Raw genomic sequence first — 12,899 nt, 5'->3', positions numbered from 1 at the left:
TTAATTATACAGAGACTTTATGGACTCTCTCCCTACTATCCTAAACTATTAAATTGTTTGCATTTTATCTTCTGTCTCAAATGAAATCAATGATCTACATACTTAAGTTGCTAGGTTTATCTTGGCAGAACAATGAGGAAGTCACATTATACTAAGTAAAACAATTGATGATTATGATGATATAATATATTGTCTCCTATATTACAGTGACCATGGCAGTACTATACTAAACAGAGCCTGTGCCTTTCAATATCCCAATGTCTTGCTCTTGGCCTCCCTCCATACAAAGAATACAGGCTGGCCTGTTGTCTCAGTAGTTACCTTTGTCATAGTCTTCAATTTTCAGGAAAAGATGTTAATCCCCTATCAGTTTGCTTGGATACTGACACAAATATCCTACATCTTGTCTCCGTAGAGTAGCTGAACTCTGTTTATTTTTCCTTTATATCCACTGTTACAATCAAATCCTTAAAATGTCAGCAGAGAGAAACTACATCTACTGCACATTACCAGAGAGATAGGAAGCTTACAACTTCTGCCAGAGAAATAGCAGCTTGGTGAGCATAGCTGTAATCTAATACACTGGCTTCCTGTAAGGTTCTGTTTTGGCATTATAAGAAACAAGATTATGTAAGCCTGCTTCGTTTTCTAAAAGGATGTTATGTAATACAATGTTCCCTTTATGGGAACTCATGAGAAATATTAGTCTTTAATCCCATTTTGTTTCTCCTGGAAATCAGGTGTATTTTCTTATATGCATGGGATTGATAAATTCCATTGTGTATTATTTCAGTGAACTAGAAGATGTAGCCAAATTTGTGGCTCACCTGGTACATGTGGACATACCAAGCGCCAGGGCTCTTGGTTACATCACAGGTGGCACTTGGTTGAGCACTGCCCAGTCCAGCCATAAGAGATGGCTTGAATCTTGTTCATTGGTGCCCCTTTTGCCCCTTACCTTTTCTGTTCTCGGCTTTTCTTTTTTCACTTTCCCATTTCCCATGATCACTCTTACCTTTGAGTAAATGAATAATCTACTTTCAGAGTTTCTCAAACACCATGAGCTAATAATGAATGGAGAACAAACCTACCACTTTGTTCTGGTCTATAATGCTTAGCAGACATGCACTGGATGTTACAGACAGCCAGTATTTTAAAGGGCCAGATGCTAACACTCTGTAGGCGACAGCCATAAAGGCACGGTGAAACGTGTGTATAACTCTCTTGTATAGGGGTAAAAAATAATTCTCATTCTATTAAAAACAACACATTTGGTACACATTGTTAATTATTTTGGATGACTGGAAGAGATCTAAATGTGATTAATATTACGTTTGGTATTTTAGCTAGCTTCATGATAAACTGTCTACTTAAATGTGTCTACAATGACAAGAGAGCTAGCTAGTATAGGAGAAAAACTTTTCAAAACCTTTTCTTACTTACTAGAAGCAAGGTTGGTCATGAAAAGGTGAGCTGTGCAGGAAGGCTTCGGGGGCTGCACTGGAACTGTTAGATCTGCCTGTGGCAGTTTGGATGCCAGGGTTTAGGCTTCTTTGAAAGTGCCATGGCCTTCATCTTTATCTCTTGGAACACTATTTAGATAGTTTTAGCCAAACTATTTCCTCCATGGCCCTCTATTCCCATATCTTAGCTTATCTGGCCTTGACTTTCTTTTGAAGGCAAAACAAGATAAATACCTTTTTTTTTTTTTTTTTCAAAATCCGAAATAACTCTCCTACATGCTTGCCCTAATGGTGCCAATGTGGCAGAGTTGGAAAGAAGTTTCTTTCTTCTAACAGAACTGAATTATGAGTTAGGGTACTGTCTTTGTTTGGGTTTTACTTCTGTAACTACATGCCATGACCACGGCAACTCTTAAAAAGAAAAAAAAATGTAACCGGGGCAGGCTTACAGTTCAGAGGTTTAGTCCGTTCTCATGGTGGGAAGCATGGTGGCGTGCAGGCAGACATGGTGCTGGAGAAAGAGCTGAGAGTTTCCCCATCTGGATCTGCAGGCAGCAGAGACTGAGCCACACCAGAAGTGACTTGAGCTTCTGAGTACTCAAAGCCCCCTCCTCTCCATGACACACTTCCTCTAACAAAGCCACACCTACTCCAACAGGACCACACCTCCTAATAGTGCTACTCCCTATGGGCCTGTGGGAGCCATTTTTATTCAAACCACCACAGGTACTATTTTACCAAAAATATGTTAGTGAACAGTTGTGAAGCCTTAGCAGTTGCTGACATTTTCTGAATGTGAGTCCACTCTCCTTTAGCAGTATTACAAATAGCTTCTCCCCGGGGGAGGCTTTGCCCTGGAGGAGGTGGGAATGGGGGGTGGGCTGGGGGGAAGGTGAGGAGGGCCGGAGAGGGGAGAACAAGGGAATCCGTGGCTGATATGTAGAACTGAATTGTACTGCAAAATAAAAATAAAAAAACATGAAAAACACACACACACACACACACACACACAAAAAAAATAGCTTCTCCCACTTCAGACTTCTCACTTTCTTGATGACAGTTTTGATGACATATGACCTCTCTTGTTCTTTCTGTTTTTAAATGTAACCTCCCTGATAGCGCGCATCATGACTACTTTTGATCAACTGTAACCTCAAAAGCTAACATAGTATCTGGCAATAATAACTGTTCAATAAGCTTCCATCAAGTCAACGAATTTGTGAGTCAGTGATTGAGTAAAGGGTGTTTTACAAGGTCCTCTGTAGGAAAAGATATAAGATTGAATATTTTCTTTCTTACAGCTGTCCCCTATACACAATCTGGTTCCTTTGAAAATGAAAGATGCATACATAAAGAAACAGAATTTGGAAAGAGCGATAGGCGACTATATCGAGGAATTCAGTGTTAAAAAATGCCATCCATGTCAAAATGGAGGTAAAGAAATTCTTCTGGACGGACAGTGCCTGTGTTCCTGCCCACCCACGTATAAGGGAATTGCCTGTGAAATCAAGCAACAAAAGCTGAATTAAGGTGAGATGAACTAATTTTGATATTTTTAAGGACAAGAGTGTTCATCCCATGGTTAGTTAATGTGAGAATGAGCTCTTAAGTTATTTTGTGATGAACTCCCATGATATATCACATATGGTCTAAATATATTACTATTTACTAAGCAGTGAAGGCTGACAAATCAGCCCTCATAATCCATTTTAACATCATCTACCTCTATGTTATTATTTAAACATAAACATAAATGAAAAAGCAAATTACAGTTACTGTATCATTCTCCCTCCCTCTCCCTTACTTTCTTTTGTGCTTTTATTATTTCCTTCCTTCTCTCCTTCCTTTCTTCTTTTAGTCTCCTGGTTATTCTAATCTATAGGCAGGATAGAGACATTCAATCCTGAACCCAAGTCAATTAATATCTACAGTGAAAGCTTTCTAATTCCCCTAGGAATGAACATATATGTACCCTACACTTTCTCTTGGTTATTCCAGCATCCATTACCTTGACTCTCCCAACACAAGATAAACAGCTCTTTACAGTTTTGAAAAATGCCTCATGCTTGAGTCTTAAACATCATTTTAGCCCCAGTTCCTAAACACTGTACTTCATCAAGACACAGAAAATAGGGGAAGAATGTATGCACGGGGATACGGGCCCAAAGTCAAAGTCCTATTCAACATGAAGATTCAACATCTTTTTGTTTCCTATAGGGAAAAAAGCAAACCTGAGTTCACATGGAAGGGGAAAAAAGAATCCCAGGACTTTCCAACTTTGCATCCCACCCTGGAGCGAATCCTCACTGCCAAGTGGAAAGCAGCTTGCTTCATGGAAATCTTACCAACCTCTGAAGTCTTTTCTTTTAGGTCTACAGTGCCTTTCCACCCTCTTTAATGCCTATAATGCTTCCATTTTTTTTAATTCCCTAATGAAGACTCAGCAGTGAGATATGCCAGGACTACTTTTTCCCACAGGCAATGCCAATCTCTTGTTAATAAAACAAAATTAAATTAAAAACAGAATGTTGTTCTAAAAGGCTTTAAGTAATTGCCAAGCTGCTTTGTATGATTAATATATTCCACCAGTCCCATTACCAAGTCTGTGCCATGTAATTTAGCTCTTATTTACGTAGTTGTTTCATATGCTCGTTCATTTATATGTGCATGCGCTCATTTGGCAGATGTGGGACATCTACCACGTACACAGCACTCTGCCCTTATTAAGCTTTGATGTTCAACTTAACTCTAGGAGCCTGGGAAGAAAGGCTGCAGTATGTACCCCAAATATTGTTAGGTTAAGTCTTCTGAAATGGCCTCTGTTTTGCAAACAAAACAAACTTCAGTGATTTCATACAGTTTAGTTTTGAGTTGTTAGGCTTCTGAGCTTCGTAAGGTAAGGCTGAAAGAGCTGATTAAAATGGGCTGTAGTCTTTCTATTAAAAGGCAATAGGGTCTGGGGAGTGTGTGTGTGTGTTTGTGTGTGTGTGTGTGTGTGTGTGTGTGTGTGTGTGTGTGTGTGTGTAAGACAGACAGACAGAGACAGAGACAGTAGAGAGGGAGGATGGGAGAACAAGATGTGTACCACACTCACATGTAGAGGGCAGGAAACAACCTTGGTGCTGGTCCTTGCCTTCCACCTTTAGACAGAGTGACCTTGCTGTTGTTTGGGTTTGTTTTTTTCTACTGCATACACCAGGCTAGCTGGCCCTTGAGTTTCTGGGGATTCTTCTGTCTCTGATTCCCATATCTCCATTAGAGCTCTGGGATTAGAGATGCTCACACCAAGTGTTGAACTTTTACATGGGCTGCAGAGAGTCAAACGCAGGTCTCTGTTCTTACGCAGAAAGGGATTTTATAAACCAAGCAATCTTCCCAGCCCAGAGAACTTTCCGTTTTGAAAAGGTCTGAAGGAAAGGGGGAAAAAGGTAATGGAGGTAAAGAGAGAAGGAAAGAACGAGGAGACAGAGGGAAATGGAGAGAAAGCCAGAGAATAAAGAAATGGTGTGCAGGCAAGGGGACAAAATACTAAAAGGAAAATACAAAATCAAAATTAGTTAACACATAATTAAATATAAATATCATAGAGCATGACAATTCCATTGCTATTCTTACTATTAAATACTTCATACATCTATAAATTTAGATTTTTTTCCAGTTCATAGAAATTCTCAATGATTATTAAGTACATAAATTATTCATAAGCAAATAATTTCAACCACTAGTGAAATTTTAAAATTATGTATCAAGACTTTTAACAGTAAATGAAAATGTTACTGGCTATGAGATGCATTGTAATACAGAATGACATTAAGTTTGATGTGGGGACAATACTCAAAGTGCCAGGCCTCTTGGGACTAAAATTTATCCAGTGAGCTCAAAAGAAGTCCTAAATTCTGTACACAAATGCTGAGTTAATCAGAGAGAACTGGAATTTGTTGAATACACATACATAAACGCTGGACTCCATTCTTAGTCCACTATTGAGAGGTTTGGATACGGGAGCCTCTAGATTGAGGGAAGTTACTAGAATAACTACTTAGAATTCTTTCAACGGTTCTAAATTACAAATGTCAGAGAATGTGAGGGTGGTTTGGCTGCCACATCTGTCACCCCACCGATCACCAGGGTTGATCAGGCTGGCTAGGCGAATGTCCTCTTTCTCCCATGTGCATCCATGTGCATCCCTCTGAAGCTCAGTCAAAAAGAAAAAAAAAATAGAGGAGGAACTGGTCTTCAGTCAAGGGTAAGAGCAGCTGCATTCCCCTGCTAGAGCCCCTAACAAGCTCTGAAATGTCAAACAGAAAACAACAAAAACTTGACCAGGTCTCCTAGGGTCAGCTTGTTTATTTCTCATAGCCCAGAAAGGAATGGTTACTGTAGGGATGGTCTAGGTCCATTACACTCATATCCATATTCACATTCTTTCTCTTCTTTCTCCTCTTCTCTCCTCACTCCTCTTTCTTCCCCCCCCCCCCTCACCTCTCTCCTAGAGCTATCTATACACCCAGCAATTCGCCCCCAGGCACAATCCTCTAACTTCAAGTGTAAACTGTCTGGCAAAGTACTTTTCCAGCAGGGTGCACCCTTGAGACATCAGAAACCCAAATAGTCTCTAAATCTAATGAAAGGCAGACAGCGGGAGAGCAAGAGTGATAATGACCTGCTGGGCAAGAGGCATTCTATACATTGTTCTGTTTGGAAAAATTAGGTGTACCTTTGTCCCTGCAATGGGGTGCAGTGTGGCTGCCTCATCCCACCTGCCCTCTGAAGGAGTGCATCATCATTCTGGGAAAAACATAGATGAAGATAATTGCCCTCTGAAGTTCATACTACACATTAAAAACCCTCATGCTGAACCACCATTGAAAGAGGCCATTATCAAAAGGACCCAAGGTAATTAGCTAGGTATTCGTGTTTCCTGGGGCTTGGTGAGCTAAGGAAGGGCCAGAGCTTTGTTGAGTTTTCACACTTTGCCTTTTATTGTATTCAAAATATGGGCTGTTTGTTCTTGTTTGATTGATTGTTTGTTTGTTTGTTTGTTTTGAGACAAGGTTTCTCTGTGTAGCCTTGGCTAACCTGGAACTCACTCTATAGACCAGGCTGGTCTTAAACTCATAAAGATCTGCCTTTGTCTATCTCCTGAGTGCTGGGATTAAAGGTACACACCACCACCGCTTGGCTTGTTTATACATTTCCTATCACTGACAGTTAGAAGAAAATCAATATTCTGGGTATGGGAAAGCATCCTGACCCCAGCCTTACACCAGTGTCTGTCATTTAACTATAGTGGACCCAACAACAGCAGCTCCTGTGTTTGTCCTAAATTGTTACTTATGAGAGACAATCTAAAACTGTAGGCTAAATATATATTTAAATTTCTTCTTAATAAAATGATTTTATTTCATACTCACATAATTCACAGGATCATTGACATCTACTGCTCCACTTCCCCCACCCCTTTCCCTTCCAATCAAATCTTATACCAAGTAAATACTACCATGCTGAGAACAGCAAAATGCTCTAAGGGAAAATAATAGTGTGGCTGCTTGACAATGGACAACTTACTAAACCTTTAAGCCCTAAATATGTTCAGGGATAGTAATACACCCTTTATAGAACTGATGTGCAAATTCATTGAGGTCAAGGTCACTCGCATAAGATCTCTGCACCTAATAGGCAGCCTATAGTAATGATTACTGTTGTCATTATGCAAAGCTGTTGGTCAAAATCCTTATAAATGTGGCATTTGTGACATTAGTCAAATAGAAGATTCAATCTGAGAAAATTGGGAAAAACAGTGCATGGCAGGACACCTTAGTCACTCTCCTCTAAACAATACATTGGTGACTTGGTTTTGGTTTTGTTCTGAAGACTGTCTTGATCTCTTTGGGCTTCTATAACAACAGTGGCTTCTAGCACCAGAGATGTGTATCTCGCCAGTGTAGAAGCTTCTATGAGAAGATCAAGATGGCAGCAGATCCCATGGCTGGTGAGAGGGATGTGTGGATCACAGGTGGCATCTTCCCACTGCGCCCTTAGATGGTAGAAGGAGAAAATAAGCTCACTCAGCCCGTTTGTGAGGTTTCTGATTCATTTCCCAAGGGCTCTGTTCTCACGACCTCACCGTCTCCCGGAGTCCCCACCTGTTATTGCCTTTACATTCAGGATTAGGTCTCGTTTTATGGATTGGGGGTAAATAAGCACTCATAGGAAGTAGTTCTTGGTTTGTTTGGATTTTTTTTTAATATTATTGTGGCCAAACATAGATAACTTTCAATTTACTATTTTGACTGGACATGGTGACATACGTTTTTAATTCTAGGAAGGATTATAGAAAGAGGGAACACACAATTGAGTGTAGCCTGGGTTATATTCAGAGGTGTTGTCCAAAAATAAAAAAGGGTTTTAGATATCTATCAATGAAAACAAAAAAAATAAAATGAAACAACTACTTTAAGTATTTATAAGTGTGCAGTTCAAGGGCATTAAGTACATTTACACTGATGTACAACATCTCCTGAACTTTTTTTTTTCATCTCAAACTGAAGCCCTGTACCTAGTAAGCAATGGTTCCAATCTTTAGTCTGCCAGCTCTGGTTCCCACTCTTCTATTTTCTGTTTCTAGGAATTTGCCTATGTTAGGCATCACTTATAAAGGAACAACAGAACATTTGTTCTTTGTATGTAACTTATTTCACTTAGCATAATGTGTCAAAGTTCATCTCTATTGCAGTGTATGTTAACATGTAACTGGTTTTTTTTGTTTTGTTTTGTTTTGTTTTTGTGATAGTCTCGTGTAGCCAGTGCTTACCTTGAATGCTTGATCCCCCTGCCTTTACCTCCCCTTCTGACCACAAGAAAGATTGTCAGCTAGTTACATCCACATAGAGATAAGCCAATACCAGGTTGAATGATTCTGTATGTAGAGAGGCTTCCTGCCTAGCGGTCCTAATCCACAAATGAGAAATGGAATGACTCTAAGGTACAGAGAGTGTGTATGAAACAGAAGAGGGGAGGAACTTACAGAAAAAAAGAAAAAAAATCTAAAGATTGTTTTAAAATGTACTATTTTAAACAAATTTGTAAACATATTCTAAAAGTACACAAGATTTGAGCTCTGGTAATATTACACTATATTGATATGAAGTTATTTCTATCTTCAAATTTTAAGATAAGACTAAGAAAATATGCCCCTTTATCTTCTCTCCGTCTATAAAATTGCAAGGTGCAGCTGCATATTTGCCAACTCCTATTGATGATCCTTTCTGTTGGTCAAGAAACTTGGGAAGGAAAGACCCTAGGAAGGAGGAAGAACGGGGGGGGGGGGGGAGAGAAAGGTGGACAAATGAGGAGAATACAAAGATCCACTCTCTGTGCGGGACCTTCCCTCTCTTCTGCCCACTTTCCAGGTTGGCAAAGGCAGGATTCAAGCCCTCAAAGGTGTATGTGTCAGTTCATTTCTTTTCTTTAACCAAGTAAAGGACACAAAAATATAACAGAGAGATTACATTTAGATTGTGTTTCTGAGAAGAATAGGCATGGACTAATGAAGTAAGAAACGGAAGACACACAGACCCACAGAGGTTCAAGTCCCCATATACCCAAGGAAGGGTAAGACAAGAATTAGGAACAAAACAGCAAAACCACAGAATATAGGAATTGCACATAAGTTATGACCTTTGTCTGTTTGCTGTCCACGTTCGTTAGCTTGATGAAAGGCTCCTTAGAGTCTCAGTTGCTTTTTCATAGTCCTGCTACACCTCAGTAAACAGTCACCTGCGTTTGCATGGGAACGACAGCTGTTCCTTGTCCTTCTAGCATTTAAACATAACTGTCTCTTCTTATTGGAACATACTAAGAACTATCCTTTGACCATAGGGTAAATTCAACTGTCACTAAAAGTAATTAGTGTTCTTTCTTCCAGATACTTGATGTCCTTAATAGATTTTTTTACTTTTATTTTAATTTTACACATATGAATGTTCTGCCTGCAGGCATGTCTGTATATCACATGCATGTCTGGTGCCCTTGGAGATCAGAAATGGCAACCAGATCCCCTGGAACTGGAATTACTGATGGGTTATGAACTAGCTGGGAACTGAACCCAGATACTCTTCAAGAGAAACAATTGCCCTTAACTGCTGAGCCATCTCTCCAGCCCCTTAACAGCTTTGTTTTTATTATTTTCAGTTATAAACATGTATGTGTGTACATGTGGGTATGTGCCTGTAGAGGTCAAAGGCTCCAGATTCCCCTGGAGGTCTAGTTGTAGGTGAGTAAGTCACTGTACATAGGTGCTGGTCCTCTGAAAAAGCAATAGTTGCTCTTGACTGCTCAGCCATTTCTCCAGTCTCCAGATCCTTGATGTTCTGAAATACAAGTTGCTTTTCTAAAAATAGAAAGAGAGAGAGAGAGAAACAGAAAGAAAGAAGAAAGGAAGGAAGAGAAAGAGAAAAAAGAGAGAGAGAAAGAGAGAAAGAAGAAAGGAAGGAAGAAGAAAGAGAAAGAAAGAAAGGAAGGAAGGAAGGAAGGAAGGAAGGAAGGAAGAAAGAAAGAAAGAAAGAAAGAAAGAAAGAAAGAAAGAAAGAAAGAAAGAAAGAAAAAAACTCGTGTTTTAAAAACAAAGAGTAAAAGAAAGTAACCCTAATTAAGAAGTGCCCACTCTTCCCCTCTTGCCTTCCTTAACCGCGCCTCTCTTCCGGGCTGTTCCCTATCTGGCTGAGCAGAAGCCTGAGTTTCCTTGGGCTCCAGTGGATCTACTTCCTGAGTCAGAGTTGCCCTTTGCTGGTACAGTTCAAAGGCATGAGAATCAAAAGATACGCACTTATAAAATACTGACCTTGCCAGTAGGGTGGGAGTGGGAAGCCAGGTCACCAGCCATGTCTGATCTTGACTCATCATCAGAGAGCAGCATTGACATCGGCTGAGCACACAGATCTGCTTCAGCTGAGCAATCGTCCACAGTGGGCTTTGTGGGCTGGAATACGCACGTAGTATTAACACACAAAGCCATGTGTTGTTTTAATCGGATTCAAAAATAGAACCTAGCCACCCAAACAGATCTTTAAAAAAAAAAAAAAAAAAAAAAAAAAAAAAGCTAACTCACCATCTAGGAGTGGGGGCAGGGGGTAGTGTGAAAATCAATTCTCACTGAGGAGGCACAAATCTAGTGAGCAGCCTAACTCAACCCATGTGACGTAAGTGAAGAACCATAAAAGACAAATACACCGAAAAAGCATCATCTGGAGTGAACTCAAGAGTCCAGAGAAAGGGGGGTGTATCTGAGGAGGCTTCCAGAGGTGACAACTACCCTCACTCTGTTCTCCTCTCTCATGTCTTCCATCCAGGCAAATTCATGTTGGGCACCTAGAATAGCTCTTTGCTCTCCTAAAACGCTAATCATTCAGGTTATGAGATATGAAATGCCATCAGAAATCACACCTCTTCCCAACCTTCCATGAAATGTCAACCGTGCTTCTTCGATGACATAATTGATAAAACATTAACAACGTTTTAAAAGCATGATCCCTTCATCTACTTGTAAATTGACTTACTCTTTCACATTCAGTTGGTTTCCTTGCACAACTCAGTGTCTCTAGGCCTCACCATTTCCACATCGTCAGTATGGTGGCCACTGGAGATGCAGGCTCATTTCTCCTCTGCCTGAGCAAAATAAAATTATTTCCTGCAATGCAAATAGGAAAAGAAAGCATGTACCCACTGTCTGAAGAATTATCAGCACTTTGCATTCCCTGAGCAACTCCTCCCTGCCAGAAACAGGGATCGGTTCAAAGCTCAGGCTGAGAAAATGCAGCTCACTTTATCTTTTGAAGATGATACCATGAAATCGATGCACTGGTGCATTTCCTGTCTTCCTCACATTAATCAGGGCCTAGTGGACTTAACCAACTTCACAGGAAATATGATAGTTGTATTTCCCATCATTGCAAGGTGGAATGCTTCACCTATCTTCTTCAGTTCCAAAACAAAAATAAGAACATGTTGGATTTATAGAGTTAGGAAATACAACCCCTTGCCTTTTCTGTCAAAAACAAAGTGTCATCCTTAAAACTTTGGTCGCAACAAAAATTTACCTCATTTAGAGACAAACACGGGTTCAAATGGAATTCAGAGGACTGAAAGTTACCACAGCCAGACTCTAGTCTAACTGGCTACACTTTTAACAAGTGGCTGTTAAATTTCTGATTATCCTTTCATCTTTATTCAGTTTGGATATAAAGAGTATGGTGGGACAAAAAAGAAACCATCCTGTAGCATGTAGGGAAATGCCTTCAAACACTTTGAACTCACCTAGGAGGTTTAAACACATTCTGATGCCCAGATTTCAACCAAGGAGAGCCTCGTGTAGAGGCTGAGGTGAAGTTTGCATAGTAACATGTTTTAAAAGCTTCCCAAGTGAGTCTGGTGTGCAGTCTAGCTGGAGATCATTATTCTCAACCCTCATCAGCACCTGCACTGTGATAAACTCTATTCCAACAGAGCGCTTCTGGATGGTTCTACCCCAACGCCTTTGGGTCCAAATATGTCACATCTAAAAGCCTGCTTTTCATAGTTCTGCTTTGTCCTGAGTGTCCTCCTGCATTCGTGGCTTGTTTATAGGATGTCAAAAGCCACGCCGTTTCCAGTTGCTGACCATTGTCCTCGATTAGGACCACACCTTAAGCTCCCCTCCTCTTTATAATGCTGACAGATGTCAGGGCACTCACCAGACTCCTTTCTATCTCTGGCCTGGGTTCCCAGCCATATCTGACTCCTTTGCTTCAGCAATGATTCTATCTACATTTCTACTCACGTATTGGTTCTTAGAAATATTTTCATATCAAGAAAGAAATAACAGAGTTGGGCACAGTGGGGCACACCTTTAATCTCAACACTCAGGAGGCAGAGGCAGGAGAATCTCTTGTGAATTGGAGGCCAGCCTGGTCTATAAAGAGAGTTCCAGCACAGCCAGGGCTGTTCCATGGAGATACCCTGTCTCAATAAATCAAAAGGGAAAAAAAGGAAGAGATAGCAGATAACATATTTGTTGTTTAAGGCTTATTTTGTATACACGTGGTAGTGACTAAAGTTAGCTCAGTGTCCAGTACAGAAACTTGGTGACCTCAGGTTTAATAAACAATCACCCTAGAACCTAACAGAAGAGGCTGAGGCCTGTAGTCCAGAGCTTGGGATTCAGCAGCCTTTTTTTTTTTTTTTTTTTTTTTCTTTTTTTGCTGCGGAATAGAAAATGACCTTTGCCTTTGAACTCCCTTTGGTAGCAAGCTCTCCACTCAAATGAGCTAAATCATGTATTAGGATGTACTTGGAGTGGCTGATTGGAAATGATGATCTGAGAATGAGATAAAACCCCCTGAACTATGGCTAGTTCAGAATCTATTTAGTGATGTGCGTGACAGAAGCATTTGGCACTAG

The 12,899-nt window shown here is 40.3% G+C and overlaps 1 protein-coding gene across 1 annotated transcript in view; it reads left to right on the top strand.

Annotated features, from left to right (window-relative positions):
- The window catches only part of C9 (complement C9), a 28,897-nt gene extending 25,905 nt beyond the window's left edge, over nt 1-2,992 (top strand). The window contains exon 9 of the mRNA XM_059276672.1: nt 2,765-2,992. Within this exon, the coding sequence (XP_059132655.1) occupies nt 2,765-2,992 (228 nt within the window). The remainder of the gene's footprint in view (nt 1-2,764) is intronic.
- Nucleotides 2,993-12,899: the final 9,907 nt, after the last annotated feature.

The sequence above is a fragment of the Peromyscus eremicus genome, chromosome 11 (assembly GCF_949786415.1).
Source record: "Peromyscus eremicus chromosome 11, PerEre_H2_v1, whole genome shotgun sequence".
Lineage (NCBI taxonomy): Eukaryota > Metazoa > Chordata > Mammalia > Rodentia > Cricetidae > Peromyscus > Peromyscus eremicus.
This window is presented reverse-complemented; position numbering and strand designations above follow the sequence as displayed.